Here is an 18,088-nt window from a genome sequence, read left to right on the forward strand (position 1 = left end):
CAGTCCGGAGTCCTCTTCCCTTGAGCCTGGAGGGGATAACCAGCTCAATTCTTCAGCCAGATATCTCTGCCGTGGTCGAAATCGCTGCACACTGCTGTAGTGGTCCGGATAGCCACCTGCCGAGCCTCTCCTGTTTTTAAGGAGCGCACCGTTTATTCTTTGTCGCTGCTGCTGGCTTCATCCCTGTGTGGTGCAGACCCCCTTCAGACGTCCTCCTTCACAACGAAGCTCCAGGAATGGTGGGTCTGCGGGAAACCAACAGGAACAACTGCCAGGGCACCAGCTGCATCATTGGAATAAGGTACTGTGCTCTACTCGAGGAAACTGGGTGGAATCCCTTTTCTTCATCCTCAAGGCTCGTCCTTGTCTTGCCTCCTTCTTATAACTTTTGCTTCCGAACATTGACAATATCAAAGTACTTTTGGGCTACGCTGAATTGTGAACTGTCTAACGGTGTGATCTTTGGCAACAGGTCTCCGGTGTCACTTAACCCTGGCTCCGACCCTTTGACTTTTGAACTCCTGTTTCTGAGTGTTTCTCGATACTGTCTACCTAACCTAAATATTGCCTGTGATTTCTGCCTCCAACTCCCTCTGCGTATCTCAGGTGCTAAGTGTGTTTTTGCCCCGGTAACATTTCATGTCACGGATACGCGTTTATTGAGTAGACTGAACTGTCAAAAAGTGATCGCAACCGTATCCGCGGTATCGTGTTTTGTTCAGAACACCGGTTCATTCAAACATTGGGTACTTACCTTGAGACATACTGTACAAAGTGAATTGGTTAGTTGTAGTATATTTAACGTGTGGTTTTGTTTAAAGTTTAATAGAAGTGTTGTGTTTATAATTGATGGTTTAAAAATAAATGTACTTATATTTTTTACCTGAAACCTTGAGTCAGTGTTTGCTTGAGCCACAGTAATTGTGGTCCCTTTGTGTAATATCTGCTACTGCTCATATACTCTTGAGATAAGCCTGGCTGCTCTGCTACTGCTATCACTATAACTTAGTAGTACAGGCTTGTACCAAAGGTAAAACTTGTATTGCCACATGTAGTCTTAATTGTGTGTAGTGGTCCCTAAGGGCACTGCACAGGATTCTGCCTAACAAGCACCATTCAATCTTACCACCTTGTACATGACACGCAACTGGGGGATTAACAGATCAGCATATGTCTTATAAATCTCAGCGTCCAGTCCCGGGGCCTTACCATCTGAGGGGGTTTTGTTCAGGGCTATACCCAGAGCTGGGTCCAGCCATCCCAAGGCGACCTTGTCCAAGTGCTTGGAGATGGATTCCTGATTTGCATCAGTCAGCGAAGTGTAGAGCCTATCATAATAGTCCCAGAATATATTATTGATTTCCCTGTTATCTCTGGTTTGGGTACCCGCTGGGTCCTCCATCTCCCATATATAATCTAACTGGCGCTCATGCTTGATAGCCCAGGCTAGTGTTCGGCATGGACAGTCACCCTCGGAATAAGTGGTGGCTGCAATCGGGTCACCCAGGTATCGCTCCTCCCTTATAGAAAGGAGGACCAGCTCATCCATAACCATCCTGAGACGGGACCGCACCTCATCGGAGTCCCGATGACCTTGCTGTATTTCTAAAAGCTTGATCTCGTGTTCAAGGGAGGAAATGGAACGTTGTATAGACCTGAGAACCTCACACTCCTTCAAAATACAACAGCCTCTCAGAAACACCTTGAATGTTTCCCATATCACACCTGGATCATCTACTGAACCTGTGTTTATTTTAAAAAAGGTCTGAATGTCACGCCCGATTTCCTCCTGAAAAGAGACATCCTCAAGGGCGCGAGCCACGTATCTCAACCAGCACCAGTGAATGGTCAGATAGGGAGTGGGGGAGGATATGGGCTTCCTTCACATCCTGGGCGAGGTTTGGTGATACCATTACATAGTCAATCCTGGAGAAGCTACCATGCACCCCAGAATAGTAAGAGCATTCCCTGGCTGAAGGATGCAGGAGCCTCCAGGAGTCGAGGTGGTTGTGGTATTCGGCTATAGCCACCCACTTTAGGGCCGCCTTCGGGATAGGGTGTAGGGGTAGTGAGGATCTATCAAGATCACGGGAGAGTGCTACGTTAAAATCACCTGCCAAGACTATTTCATAGTCTGGGCATGTATGAAGGTGGGTCGCACAGCCCTGGAAAAATTATGGATTTTCGTTATTCAGGGCATATATATATGTTAATAAATTCAACCCTCTACCCTGCTATCTCACCCGTCAGCATCAGGAATCATCCCATATCATCTCCAACCACTGCATGTATCTTAAACTCCAGTGATTGATGAATATACGTGGCAACAGCACAAGAATAAGTCGACTAGGATGAACCATATCTGTGAATCCCCAACCATGTCAAACTAGGAAGTTTGTCTTGAACGTGCCAGATGTGTCTCCTGCAAGCATAGGATATTAGCCTCATGGTTTTTCGCATAGTTTGCAACTAGGCAAACTTTCTTTGTGCCGTGGAACCCCCTTTTATTCCAAGTCAATACATTCAGTGCCACATGGTGCTCTTGTGTCATCTTGGATAAAGTGCATATGGTGGGAAAACCAGGATCTCTTATGTGGGATCATCATGTCCTCCTGTACTAGTATAGTGAGTCACAGTACAGAGGAGGCCGACTCTCGATTTGAAAACATAGCCTCCATAAATGTCAATCGTTAAGTGGCACGTCCAAACACCATGAACTATAGATATCAACAATACGAACAAACTTTCATCCCACTGAACCTCATCCCTCCCCCACCCACGCCAGAAACTACAACTTACCGGCTCCCGACACCCCCCCACCCCACCCTGCCCATTCCTACACGGGAAAGGGAAAAAGCACAAAACCTCGGGACGTGAACAACAGTAGGCAATAAGGTGGGGTTGCCATCCGGCACAGGGGGGTCGCAGCGACTGGGGACACTCGGTGCGACACAGGCCTGATGTGACTTATTGTGGCTTTGCCGTTACCCTCTGAGGAGGGACTATTTCTCTGCATTATGTGGCAAGAAAGTACTGATGTACAACTAAAAACGGATTGTGGTCAGGGAAATCAATTGGATAGACAATCGCTGAGGTGAAATATTACGGGTTCCCACGAGGGGAACCACTTGGGTCCGGAATGTGCCTGGCAAAATGCTCTGCAGACTAAAGAAAGCCGTCTTGTCATCCAGCACCACCCAAAGCTTGGCCGGGAACAGCTTTGCAGGATCGAACATCTTTTTTCCTGAGGATGCTCTTGGCTGCTTGAAAAGTCCTCTTCTGGTCCTGTACCTGCGGACTGAAGTCGGGGGAAAAGCTGAATCGTCACCGAGCCCCAGCGTAGCTCCCCCTTCTCCCTGGTGGCTCAAAGCAGGATGTCCCTATCCCAGTAATTGAAGATGCATGATATAACCGGCCTCTCCAGGGCCCCAAGGGGAGCCTGGCTGCCAAGGACCTTTGCGCTCGCTCCACCATAAACATGTGGGTGACCAGAGGGTTACCCAGGATTTCCAAGAGGAGTTTGTGTTGTCAGTGGGGGTGGATTTGGGTACCCCGGTTATCCAAATGTTGTTCCTGCTAGACCTCCCCTCAGGATCTCGCCATCTCCACTTCGTTGTTCCGCCTCAGACAAACGACTGCATAGTTTTTCAATCTGAACTGCAGAGACGTTCCACCTTACAGGTAAGCGCGTCTATCTTAGCCCCAAAGCTGTCTGTGCTCCCTTTAAGGCCAGTATGTCTGAGTGTAGAGACGTCCAGCTGTGATGTTCCGGGGAGATCAGAGGGAGGCGGCGGCAGCTGGTCTGATCTGGTACACTGTTCCATTTTGAAGACAGGGCGCAGCCGGGGCTGGAGGACGCACCACGCGAGCACTTCAAAGCAGTCAGGGTGGCCGAGGCCCCGGTATGCTGCGTAGTTAATGTTGCAGTTACTGACCCTGTGGAGGCAGGGTGAACCGTAAGGCCTGTTCTCCACTTGGCTGAAAAGCGCTGCACAATCGGGGGCAAGAGATGTATGGGGAGAGTAGCGTGAGCATTAAGGACCACCCACCGTCACCGAAAAAATGCTCCATTCCATGTTCCCAGTGGAGGGCTGCCGCCAGGGGTAGAAGATGTGGATCACAGGCGGGACAGAGTAGAGCAAATGTTGAGGTGAGTAAGTATGAGATCCACTGAGGAGGTGGGGTGTAAAACGGGGGGAGGCCAGCAGGTCAGCTGCACGCCAGCATGTCGGTGAAGAGATCTAGGGGGGGTGGGCACTTCAGCAGGAATCACAACATCGTAGGAGAGAAATTCATGAATGTGGCCACAGCTAGGAAATGTGTATCAGTCCCTGCAGCACACAGCGGGGCCGAATCGAGGAGGCAGAATCCTTGGGGCACGGAAGGAAGCAAAAGACGGGGGGAAAGGCACATAGGGATTGCCAATGAGTACGGAGCCCTCGCTCCACACAGCCAGATCCGGTGCCGCAACTCGGCACACACCACCACCAGCCAGGGCGCTGATGGGGGAGCGCGGATGGGAATCTCCGCTGGGCGGGTGGATAACTGCCAGAGGCGGCAGTGGCGAGGTCGCTGCTCCCCTGCCCCCTTTTTGTCAAATGGAAATGTGCAAATCTATGTCAGAGAGTACAACTCTGCGGCTCTGATGGTCATCTACCCAGAGATCAGGTCCACAGCAGGGCGGGCCAGCAGGGGGTGCCGGCTCAGGCCGAGGCTCCCGCCTCCAAAGCAATAGACGGCTGCAATGCGCCCAGGAGGTCGGGTGCTATTTCGTGCAGTTGTTTTCAGTGTAAGATTTCAGCTGTCACCTCGGGTGCACAGATGGTTCCCACTTCCAGCCGAACTCAGCTTTCAAAGAAATACGCCGGCAATGCAGGATAAATGGAAGGATGTTTAACGGCCCGTGTCGGAGCTCTTTCAGGTGGCAGCCATTTCCCAGCCGCACAACAGCGCCCCTCAGGTGCGCCAGAACTTTGATGCCGCAGATTTCACCTGCTTGTTCTGGGAGAGTCCTGTTCCCCCAAACTCTGAGGTGCAGTGGCTGCACTGAGGAAGGCATGCAGGAAGGCTGCCTTTCCCCATGTGAGCCTAATTGTAGAGATTGCTGTGCAAGAAAAGTGTCAGAGAATGAGGGGAAAGCACTGTTCTGAAGCCGTGTGTCTCAGGAGCGAGAGGGGCTCCTTAATTGAGTGGCCGGACCAGAGACCCCTTCAGCGAGGAAGGATGTGGATGCAAAGTAAAACCAGAAGCAGTAGAAGTTGTGCAATACGTGGAGAAAGGAACACAGAAGCCAGTGAGGCAAACCTGGCATTCTGAATCTTTGCGTGCCCACTGCCGGCAACAGTATCCAGCTTTAATATTCACTCACGTAAAAGCAGACAATTTCTCTACAGGTAAATCAGTGTTTTCCTGCCTCATTCATATGTTCGTCGCTGCTAGTATGCTCATATAGCAAAATTAAAAATCTCTCCAATGGCTTCAGCATTTCATCTATTGCCTGCTGACTAGGCCAAGCAGCCAATCCGGAAAAAGCTGATGTGATATCCCTGTAGCATCCCAGATGTCCTACACAGTACTCTTGCCTCTTCCTCCAAAAAAGGACTCTGTGTCAAACCCAGTTATTGCGTGAAACATCGGTAAGGCAGTACAATTTTTAGCACCCAAAGCTCTTGCTAACTAATGAGCGGCAAAGAACCTGGACGTTCTTCCCAACTCCAGATGCAACCCACAGTTTCTCAATGTTCAGACATTATGCAGATGTGATGGTGAGAACTATAACGTCGTTGTCTACAGTATATATTTGTGCTTTGTTATATCATTGCTGCACAGCATCACATAATTGGAGTACGATGCGTGTATCTGTTTCTTTGTGTGAGCATGGAGCCAGTCCCAAGATATCTTGATGATTTATATAAAGAACATTTGTACTATTTGTGGTAACTACCTGCTTGTTCGTGTCAATAGCTGTTAAGGTTTTTGCCAAGGAAGAGAACAAGAACAATTCAGTCTTATTTTCAACAACCCTGAAAAAACTGCCAATCTTAAGGAAGTGCATTTCTTGGTTCAATCCGTTTCTGAACACCTTTTCCCCTTTTACTGTGTCACTCTTCAAGCTGTCAGGCCTGTACACCTCTCAGATGAAATCTAGCCTTGTAACATATTGAAGCTGATATTAAATTAAGGGTATGAACACAGTACTGGCATAATCATCGAACGTTTCCCAAATCCCGGTCGCAGAATGTTGACAATTGCAGCACCGTCAAGAATGGTTATTTGAACTGTTGGTTTGGAAGTAGTATTTTTCCTGGTGTGAGTTCTTCCAGGCAAATCAATACATCTGACTGTGTTCCATTTCTTAGACTCCCTAACTTCGACAGTGCTGGAGGATAGGCTTAGTTTTCATGTCTAAAGAAATCATCCAGATCTCCATTAAGTATCTGTGATGCAATGTGGAGTGTAGAAAATAGTGAGCACTCATTCCTCAGTGGTGTCAGTTTTAACTGTTTACTTACTTTTCAAGAACTGGAGGTCGGCTGAAGAGGTGGAGGTTATTCCACTTAATAGGATCTGCAATATGTTTAGTTTGATGTATAAGCCTGTCGCTGACATATAACTCAGACTGGTCAACTCCAATTCTTTCAATATTTAGCAATGTGTCTGCATCTGCTGAATGAAATATAGTTCTGCCTCAAGTTCCATTAGATCACAGCTGGTTTCACTAAATGGGTTTGCCATTTCTTGTATTGGATGAGTAAGAGGCTTGATATCTTTTGCAAAAGCCATCTGTGAATGCTTGTTGGCCTTGTGGTGACGCTCATCTTTTACCCCTCTCTTCATCTTTGTAGAATTCAATTCTGCGTCATTGTTAGGTGATGCTTTTTAAGTGAAACCATATCACAGAAGTGGGCTGGAATCCATTGTGAGTACTGAGTATGGTCCAAGGAAAAGAACCAGGGAACAATCTTGTATAGTGCCTCTAAATAGTGCCTTAAATCTTCTTCTCGTGTCGCTCTTCCAAAAGTCAACAAAAGGCGTTCTGGTTTTAGAATGATGTACGAGAATCTAAATTGGGTACATACATCACTTCTTTCTTTATACAAGTTTTCAAGTGACTTAACTTGACTGCTATCCTCTATGTCCTGGGTGTAGTCATTGTAGGCCTGCTGCAGAAGTAAATTGAGACTACTGGCTGTGATTTAATGAACCCTACGGATAGTAGTCACATGGGAACCTTTTAGAATCAAATCCGATTTTCCAGCTGTGGCAATATCAGCCTGAACAAGTGTCCCAGTCCACTCACTTTCATCAAAGAAATTTCCAAGAACCTTGAGACCTGCCATTTCAATATGCAGCCTACCAAACATTACAAAGAGTGTATCTTTGCCAGTTTCACTGGATTTTTTTTGCCAGTGCATAGAGTGGCTGGTCAAGCTTAATGATTGTAATCTACCCTGGATTAAGACCTTTAACTGCTGTCTTGACAATATCTATTGAATGGCGAATCATGGCCACTGACGTAGAACGGTCTGGAAATAGAGGAAGCAGAGGTGAAATTGTTAGTTCACAATCTTTTGGAGTTTCTTCTTGTTGACATTCTGTCATACCCAGACAAATCTCCTAGGGGGGTGTGGATCACTATGCCCCCCTGCTCTTGTATCTCAGGGCCTTTGTGCACTGTGTACTCCTAAATTACGCCTAAATTACTCCTATGGACACACTAACATAAAACACAAAGCAAACAAATGAATCGATTCAACAATAGAAAGACTTTTATTCATACATAGCAATGCATGATGCAAACACTACTATAATGCAAATCTCGAATTTGAACCTTTTATGCTTTTGGTGCAAATCTACCATGCAATGCAATTACTATAAGCCTTACAGGCTTCTAATGCAAGCAATCTAATAGCAACTCCAATCCACACCGTTCCTCTCCATTCCACACCACACCATACTTCGCTCACTCTCTCTAAAACAAACCCTGTCTGATTACCCCATCTATCATGTCAGCCAAAGCTCTGTGTGAGAGTCTGTGCTAATTCCCCATGACGTGTCTTATTCAACAATACTCCCCTTTTGCTCTGTGTTGCTCTGTCTCTCCTCTCCAGCTAATTCTGCAACTAGCCAGTCAGTCAGGGCCTCTCCTTGGCCTCTCTCTGCCAGATCGATTTCATCAGCTCTCATCAGAATGCTTTCCTTTCTGCATATCAGCCAAAGCCATCCGATTCTGCTGCACCCAAAACCGCTTCCCGAAGTACATCCAATCACTCCCAAAAGCCTCTCCAAGTCATCTCACCTTCCTCAGAGTGTCAGTGTGTCATCTCCAACTCGAACTCCATCTCCAACTACTACCACCTCGAACTACCAACTCCCTCTACATCTCAGAGACCAGACCAGCAGAGAGCAGCAACTCAAATCTCAGAGCTTCACCTCTTATTATACTGTTCAATGACGTATACATATCCATGGTTACATGTCTCTCGAAGCTAAAATGCCTCTCTTTCTATCTGTCAACATTTCTATATTGTACTTTTCAATCACTGCGTGTTCTGGTCAATCAATGAGTGTTCTTGTCATCTTGACATTTATCATCATATCTACACCATATTTTCTTCTGTCTTTCTGCGATACAAAACACCATCCTACCATCTCCTCATATTTCTCCATTCACTCCATTGAAATCCCTCTATCCTTGCATGTCTCTGCCTGTCAAAGCACTCCCTCTCTGCTGCTGCTGCCGGCGACCCCCACCTTTTCTGTCTGCGAAGCACAACCCAGGGCCTTATAATACCATGCCCTTCTCCATTCGGACAAGAGTCACGTTATCTGTCTGCCAAGCAAACTGTTTATGCATTCTTGGTACACACTAACTCATAACAACTTTCGCAGTCGGCGGCGCTTCTGTGTCTCTCATTCAGGGTAGCTTAGGAGCCAGCTACATGCTCTGTCTAGTGTTTACTCTTTCTCTCGCAAACCCAAGCGCTATCTATAATGCAGACTCAATGCATATTCTAAGTGCACACTCATGCGTGCTGTCTCTACAATGCATACATAATACATAACATCATATCTCTGCATGTGTCTACATGTCTCTACAAATATAACATGTGTCTCTACATGGCACTTCAAATATAACAGGCCTCATTCTATAGCAAATACAAATGCATAAAGTGGCAGAATAATGTGGATAGTCTAATGTCACTACTTCATGTCGCTACTAATCAGTACTAATCAGAATGAATGATGGATAACTAGATCCCTAAATGGGTAATGATTCTCTAACAATGGGTAATGATTCTGTAACAATGGGTAATTATTCTTTAATTATAACAAATCAAGCTTCTCCATACTATATAGTTTCACAATCTCTCCTCTTATCATTATATAATCATTAGTAACAATTTGTCACATGTTTCATTGTGGCATGCTTAAACCAAGCAAAATTGCAAAGGGAAAAAACATTCTGTCTCATAATGCAAAAAACCCCAAACAATGCAAGCATTTCACTCTATCAGTGGCAAGCTAAACATTTGAAATGCATAGCTGCAAATGTGTCAGAATTCAGAATGGCATATTCAAGTTTCTAATAGCAAATCTCTGTCAACTCATAGCAAAAAGTCAAGTCAGAAGTGTAAAGCAATAAGTGTGTCTACAAGCAGATTATTCAAAACAAAAATGCAATGCATAGAATCAATGCATATGTACTGTGTATATCGGGTGTATTCAATTTCAGTGGGTCAAGCACAAAATGACAATATCACTTTCACAGGTGTCAAGGTGTATCAGTGTATTGGTCATGCAGGCCAATTCAGTTACATTTACAGTCCAGTCCATTCCAGGTTCTCACTGCATGTCAGTCTGTGATCAAATCAGTTGTAGCCAATAAGCATAGTATGTGTGTCCTCACATCTGTGTAAAATTCCAAGTCAGTACAAATCCAGTTCTAATGCAAATCTCTCAGCCAAGGAATGTCAACAAAGTGTGTCAACAAAGTCAGTGTTCACAAATGGGTCACAAATGTGTTCATCAATGTGTTTGTGTTCAGCAAACGTGTGTATGTGCATGAAAGCATAACCCAAAGCAAAAAGTAGTTCCAGCTGCAAACAGAACTCAAGTGTGTGTGCTGCAAACTGACAATTTCAGCGACAGATTCCAGGGCCTCACTGCTGCAAGCTCTTCTCACAATAGGTGACAGATCTTTTAATCAGAGCAATCCCTTCTCACTGCTGCAAGTTTCCTTCGTTGTTGCCAATCAGTTCAGATTCTCAAGCATTTTCCTCTCTTTCCCTATCTCCAAAGTTCTCCCTAGTCTATCCTCTTTTGATACTGATGTATCATTCACGTGGCACTCATTCAGAGTGTTGCAAAACAATGCAGATGGCAACTCTCCTTTGGCGATTCCATGCAGTTTCACATAGGCCCTTCACATAAGCCAAAGCTCCAGATTCAAATTCACTCCTTCCTTGCCAGGTCATGCTGTTGCCAGTTGTTGCTATGCCATGCCATGCTAGTATTCCAGTTCATGCTATGCTAGTCCTTGCTCTTCTCATGAGGGACCAGCCAACGTTGGATGCAAGTGCTGATTTCAAAGCACAATGGTGTCAGATCAATGCTCTCTCTCTCTCTCTCTCTCTCTCTCTCACTCCCACAAGAGACAAAGAATTTCACTGCTTTTCAAACGTGGTTAGCATCAGGAATTCAAATGCTTTCAGAGCGTGTCTTCCTGCTCATTCCCATTTCTCTCTTCTCCTTAGGCCCAAACTTGTGTCTGGTTCTGATTCACAAGGTAAGGCATTCCAAATGGATTCTCTTCTCGCTGCAGATTACAAAACAGCCATCAAAACGATTTCTCTCCTTTTGCTGAACATCTTTCACTCTCTTTCTCTCTCTTGGCACAGAATGCTGCAAGGTGTATTCTCTCTACAGTCATTCACGATCTTCACTTTCCATGGCTTCAGTTGTCATGCCAGGAAATCAGGTAGCAAGCAAGTCTTCTGAGTACTTTCTCAGAGCACAGCCATTGACAAAGCTACACCCTAAGACCTCAAATCAGTCGGTCGGCATTCACCAGAAGTGCTGCTGCAAAACGTAGGTGTCCGTACCAATGCCTTTCATTGCTGTTTCAAACAGCCATGATGCAAAGTCACATGGTTTCATCAAGGTCTGGTCAATCTGGTCAATTCATGTGATGCAATCTCGTCAGTCATCAAGGCGATCTGCAAGGTCTCACGGTCTGCATATCTCGGTCTGGTCAAGGTGTCTCTCCAGATGTCATGCAAAGAAAACAAAAGTGCAAGTATCAGTTTTCTCATCAGATTCAGATGTATTCAAAGCCAAAAACAAAACAGCATTCTCTCTGTATGCTTCAGTGCACTTAGCTAGTTCTAAACTCCCCATGTTTCTCAAAAGACATCAATACTAATTTCTCTTAGTGTCTGCAACATCAGTTCTAGTGTATCATTGTGCCAGTGCATCTGTCTAACCATGCCTGTCTCTTCAAGCTGCATGATGCATTACTCCCACCATTTTTATCTTTCTCAAAACAAAACCGGACAGCCTACTTCACATAATTCAAAAAATGCACATTCAAATACTGCACAACTGCATTCCTCTCATTCAATTGCACTCCATGTCCTGCAAAAGCATTGCTTTCTGTGACATTTTCATGTGTTCTAGACACAGACTCCCCTTTCAACATAATGTATTCACACTGAATCACTAAATGTTGACAAAACAAATCGATTTCATTCAAATGGACACTGCTTCCCGCATGTGCAATGCAATTCATATTCAATAAGCATTCCTTCCTTTCACTGCTTACTCCTTCTTCAAAACAGTCTGCTAATCCTGCGCGATGTTTCTGCATAACGTAAACAACCCTTCTCTCCATGCGTTCATTCAAACAACTCAAATATTCAAAGAATGCAATATCTCAGAACATCCACTTTTCGCACGATTCACTCGAATAACTTTCTCCTTCAATTCTATCCAAGTTTCAATGTCAATAGACGGACAAAACAATATTTTCACTCCCTAACGTAGGCAAAGTACTGCTGTTGCCAATCCTGCCAAAAATGCCATTGCAAATGCCATTATTATTAAAATCAAAGATTTTCACCATCTTTTCACAAACCTAGTTTGTAAATGCTTCACATAACTGCCTCCATGCACATAATTGCTTCCATGCAAATGTGTCTCCAATGATACAGTTTCATAATGCAAATCTTCATAGGCAAGCCCTCTAGGCATTCTTCTAGCCATACTACACATGTCTGTCAAAAATGCACTCTCCATTTCCTCTTCATAGCAAACATCTCGTTCAATTTGTTGATCTGCTGTTGCTGCAATCATTGCTGCACTATCAGTGGAACAAACTGCTGTCTGGGTCACACTATTTCTGTCATTATTCTGAGGTAACTGTTTCTCCCCAATAACAATATTCAAATGTTCTCCATGCACTTCTTCATGCTTCACCCCTTCCAGGTTTTCTCTAGGAACTCTGTTCCCACCCATCACTGCTGTTGTAAATGGTTTCAATGGGTAATTCAATGCTGCTCGGACATCTTCCCAGTTATCAATTACATGTCTGAGACGATATATTATTGCTCGCAAGTCACTAATATATGGTGTCATTTCTGTTCCTGCTTCTTCACTATTCACTTTCAATTCTTCAATCATTATGGTTGGTGCCGGCAAAACTTCCCAGGCATCAAGCATATGTCTAAGCCGATTTCTTATTGCTTTCAAGTCACTAAAAAATGAGCTCATTCTGCAGTGGTAATTATTTAAAACCTCGGGATTTTCTTCAACCAAACCTCACGACACTTAAGTGTGTTTAAAAAAAAAAAACAAGTTTCAAGACTTCTCTAAACATGCAGATAGTCGTCGACTTGCCAAACTTGCACAAATTCCAACCAACAGGAATCCAAAACAAAGGTCAGATTTCCCCAAAACGTGTCAGTCTCTGCAGAGTTCCAAACAAAGTGCGTACCACAAGCTTTGTCAAGAAAAAAGTTTTCTCTAGCTTGGCCAAATGGATGTACATTCATTCCCAAAAATTGCCAGTCATGAAACCCTGTTCTGGATCAATTCCAATTCAAATTCCGGATTCAAAGTCAGTCAGACAATTGCGTTCCCCTTCCTATGGTGAACAAAATTGTGGACGAAGCATGCTGTAATGCATAACATCTCCAAGACAGACAAAACACACAACATAAAATATCTATTCCCACAAACTAACAGAAAACACAGCTGCACACGATGTTCAAACTTCTACTTCAGCTCATCGATAAGTGGATCCAAAAAGCCAGCTGCAAAACTCTGCAGACTAAACCCTCTGTTCCATGTTATCAATCGGCATCAGTGAAGTCCCGCGTTACGGGTGCCATGTTTTCATACCCAGACAAATCTCCTAGGGGGGTGTGGATCACTATGCCCCCCTGCTCTTGTATCTCAGGCCCTTTGTGCACTGTGTTACTCCTAAATTACTCCTATGGACACATTAACATAAGACACAAAGAAAACACATGAATCGATTCAATAATAGAAACACTTTTATTCATGCATAGCAATGCATGATGCAAACACTACTATAATGCAAATCTCGAATTTGCACCTTTTTATGCTTTTGGTGCAAATCTACCATGCAATGCAATAACTATAAGCCTTACAGGCTTCTAATGCAAGCAATCTAATAGCAACTCCAATCCACACCATTCCTCTCCATTCCACACCGTACTTCACTCACTCTCTCTAAGACAAACCCGGTCTGATTACCCCATCTATCATGTCAGCCAAAGCTCTGTGTGAGTGTCTGTTCTAATTCCCCATGCACATGTTTTATTCAACAATACTCCCCTTTGGCTCTGTGTTGCTCTGGCTCTCCTCTACAGCTAACTCTGCAACCAGCCAGTCAGTCAGGGCCTCTCCTTGGCCTCTCTCTGCCAGATCGATCTCATCAGATCTCATCAGAATGCTTTCCCTTCTGCATATCAGCCAAAGCCATCCGACTCTGCTGCACCCAAAACCGCTTCCCGAAGTACATCCAATCACTCCCAAACGCCTCTCCAAGTCATCTATCCTCTTTCAGAGTGTTAGTGTGTCAACTCGAACTCCATCTCCAACTACTACCACCTCGAACTACCAACTCCCTCTACATCTCAGAGAGCAGACCAGCAGAGAGCAGCAACTCAAATCTCAGAGCCTCACCTCTCATTATACTGTTCAATGATATATACATATCCATGGTTACATGTCTCTCTAAGCTAAAATGCCTCTCTTTCTATCTGTCAGCATTTCTATATTTGAGCAGTGCCTAAAAGTCTGTGATGCGTGTCTTGTACTTTTCAATCACTGTGTGTTCTGGTCAATCACTGCGTGTTCTGGTCATCATGACATTTGTCATCATATCTATACCATATCTTCTTCTGTATGTCTGCGATACAAAACACCATCCTACCATCTCCTCATATTTCTCCATTCACTCCATTGAAATCCCTCTATCCTTGCATGTCTCTGCCTGTCAAAGCACTCCCTCTCTGCTGCTGCTGCCTGCCCCCACCTTTTCTGTCTGCGAAGCACAACCCAGGGCCTGATAATATCATGCCCTTCTCCATTCGGACAAGAGTCACGTTATCTGTCTGCCAAGCAAACTGTTTACTCATTCTTGGTACACACTAACTCATAACAACATTCCGCTGCGCTCCTGTGTGTCTCATTCAGGGCGGCTTAGGAGCCAGCTACATGCTCTGTCTAGTGTTTACTCTTTCTCTCGCAAACCCAAGCGCTATCTATAATGCAGGCCCAATGCATATTCTAAGTGCATACTCATAAGTGCTGTCTCTAGAGAGCATACATAATAGATAACATCATGTGTCTACATGTGTCTACATGTCTCTACAAATATAACATGTGTCTCTACATGGCACTTCAAATATAACGGTCATCATTCTATAGCAAGTACAAATGCATACAAAGTGGCAGAATAATGTGGATAGTCTAATGTCACTACTTCAGGTCACTACTAATCAGAATGAATGATGGATAACTAGATCCCTAAATGGGTAATGATTCTGTAACAATGGGTAATGAATACAAACCAGGCTTCTCCATACTATCTGGTTTCACAATTCGTGGTATCTATGTTATTATTTCATCCCCTTGTAGGTTGTCACTATCCAGAACCTGTGTTGCCTGCTTCAGCCAGGTGTATTTCTTTACCATAGCTTGCAGCGTAACTTGGTAGTCAACAAAGTTCTCTTCTACTGTTGGCAGAGGACAATCAGTTTGCATAGGAGGTATGGGGACATGCTGGAGTAGCACCCAGGAAGACGTTTAGTCACTTTCTTGGCACAAGGATAATTAGTCCCCGTAAAATGATCATCTGGATGTTGATGTATTGATATTCCTGTACCATGGAAAGAGTGATGAGCTGTGGTAGAGCTTGGATTGTGGTCTATATTGTCGACTGCATTAGTTGTGAAGAGCCCTCCATTTAACTGAAGAGGAATGACTGCATTGTCTATGTGATAATAATTACATACTTAATTGCCAAGTTCTGATGAGATGTGTAGCACTTGGTCGTATGATATGTTTAACCCACTCTTGTGCAGTGGTTCAACAAGTTCACGATTGTGAGTTGTTGTATGGATTAAAATACCTAAGTAGATAGGCAAAGAAGTTTCCCGTTCTCGGTTGTGCCTGAAGGCTCAAACTGTTGTCCATTAGTAAATGCAACAGTGAGGATTGGTTGTGGCATGTATGCGCCCTGAACGATCACTGCCTAGTTGTTTCATCCTCTTGCTGTACAGATTGCATAGGTCAACAATTTTAAATATGGGTGCAATTTAATTGTCTGTTCAAACTTCTTTGATGTATGATATAAGTTCTGCAAATGCCATACCATGGTTCATTTGGTCCATCTCAGTTTCTTGTGTTGTTTTTTTGTCTCTTGCTCTATTATATAATAATACAAGGCAATGAATATGGTGCACGGCATCTTGTGCAATAAGATTGCCTGCACTCAGTTTAGCAAGAAGGGTTTTGTCATCTAGTTTAAGGGCACAGTGATGAACGTGACTATCAAGGACAAATGTATAAGCTGTACACAATTATCGTCCAGCTGGGACAGGCATGCTACTAAAAAAGCATATTGGATTTGTATTCATGGAACATTTTTCTTTAACGCACTGATGGGTGAATTTCATATAACTATCAGCATTATCCACCTGTGGTATTTTCCTTTACTCTGCTCTTTGCAGTATTGTTTTATTGTACTGCAATCTACATAATTCTTAAAACCAAGCTTTATGTTGCCTCGATACCTCCACCTTCATCTAGACGTGACAGATTAATTGTCTTGGTAAACATCCAACACTACTAAACCCCAAAAGCAGGATAGTGTCTTATAACCAGCTCCCTTTGTATCACGTTTGGTCTCTGCTGGAGAGTGAAGAACCTGCAAATTGTCTTGTTGGCAGATGAAACCCTTGCTCCCCTCTGTTTCTGATATTTGTCTAGCAGTATCAGGCTTGAGCGGATTAATCAGTTTATGTACTTTTTCCATATTTATATTGTTTTCTTCTTAAATTGTCATACACACTCCAACTGTGAACATAAAAAGATATTACACTACTCTTTTTTTCGCACCCTTGTTTTGTGTATGTATTTTTATGAACTATTATATGTTTTGTACATGAAAGAGCAGATTAACAATTTTCTGGGGCCGTAATTTTGAATGTCTGCCATTTCTGGGAAAATCTGGGATTGCCTTATAGCCATAATTAACCCTTTACATATGGTGTATATGTGCCCCATGTTTCATGCTTCTACCATCAATAGCATAATTATTCGAAATATTTCACCTATATGCTGTACTATGTTTGCACCTTTAAGCTAAATCAGTATGTATTCCCAAATTTAAAATTGCATAACGCGTAGAAACCTGCACAGTACCTTCCTTGGGTAGTTGCACTTATTTTCAATTTAGGCATGATTTCAAACCCCTCAAAAATCATCAAATCTCATTGGTTATCAGCTGTTTGTACTTAGTTACATTTGTGTGCTAATCCTTAGTCATTAAAATAAATGCATACGTCCCTTTCATAAACAGGACTGCCTGTTTATGCATTGATGAATCCTGGAAATGCCACACTGCCCCCAATAATGTATCTATCTTCTTTCAACAGTTCAAAAACAACTTGGAAGCTTTGAACAGGGTATTGATGTCAATGATAATCACAATTCGGGAACTTCCATGAAACCGGAGTTCCTTAACCGTAGTGTTTCTATTGTAAAACCCTTTGTGTTTGTAATGTACCAATAAATAACCAAAGTTTTGTTGTCTTTTGTCATCAGAAAGCAAACTGGCCAGTGCTTTGAAAAGTGAAAATGCAGCAAAGAGGTACAGCAATACAATGATTCCAGAGAATGCACATCTTGATTTTGAATTGTCTTCATGTATGTCTTGATTGTCTCACGTGAGTAAGTGAGTTCAGTTGTGGCAACACAGAACTAATGATGTACTGGTTAAATTGAAGGATCTGACGCACCACAGAACTAATGATGTACTGGTTAAATTGAAGCATCTGACGTTTACAGGTTAGATTTAGAATAACTGTCTTCAGCACTAACAAACACATAATGAAAAGAAGCAGAGAGCAGATAAAATAAAATATGGATGATTTGGAGGACTGAGTAGACTACCCGAATGCATCTTCTGTTTCGTTTCTGCATGATATTAATAGTCTGTTATGAAAGCAGCTTTGCAAGACTTGTTGAATAGATTATGTTTTAAACTGTGGCCATTTTAAGACTTTATGCATCAATGACACACAAAATACAATGCAAATACCACACCTCTAATATCACAAGTGGCTATTGACAAAAGTACTTTCTGAACTATGTGCACATTGTTAGATTGAATGCAGATGTGTTGCCAGTTGCAGCAGTCAGAGCAGCAGGATGGATACTCTACGGGAAGGGAAACCAGGAGCCAGCAGAGAGAGGGACTACTTGCTTTCCCAATCGGCTATGCCACCGTTTCTCTCTTTGCACCTAGATCTTTGTCTGCATCTACACATTTTAA

The 18,088-nt window shown here is 43.6% G+C and overlaps 1 protein-coding gene across 3 annotated transcripts in view; it reads left to right on the forward strand.

The window, feature by feature from the left end:
• RPAP2 (RNA polymerase II associated protein 2) overlaps positions 1-18,088 on the forward strand; it is a 1,184,138-nt gene that overhangs the window by 72,711 nt on the left and 1,093,339 nt on the right. For all 3 annotated transcript variants that reach the window (XM_069641788.1, XM_069641789.1, XM_069641790.1), the window contains exon 2: positions 17,359-17,404. In XM_069641788.1, coding sequence (XP_069497889.1) covers positions 17,359-17,404 — 46 coding nt within the window. The remainder of the gene's footprint in view (positions 1-17,358; positions 17,405-18,088) is intronic.

This window comes from Ambystoma mexicanum, chromosome 1q (genome assembly GCF_040938575.1).
Source record: "Ambystoma mexicanum isolate Mex_15411 chromosome 1q, UKY_AmexF1_1, whole genome shotgun sequence".
NCBI classification, from domain to species: domain Eukaryota; kingdom Metazoa; phylum Chordata; class Amphibia; order Caudata; family Ambystomatidae; genus Ambystoma; species Ambystoma mexicanum.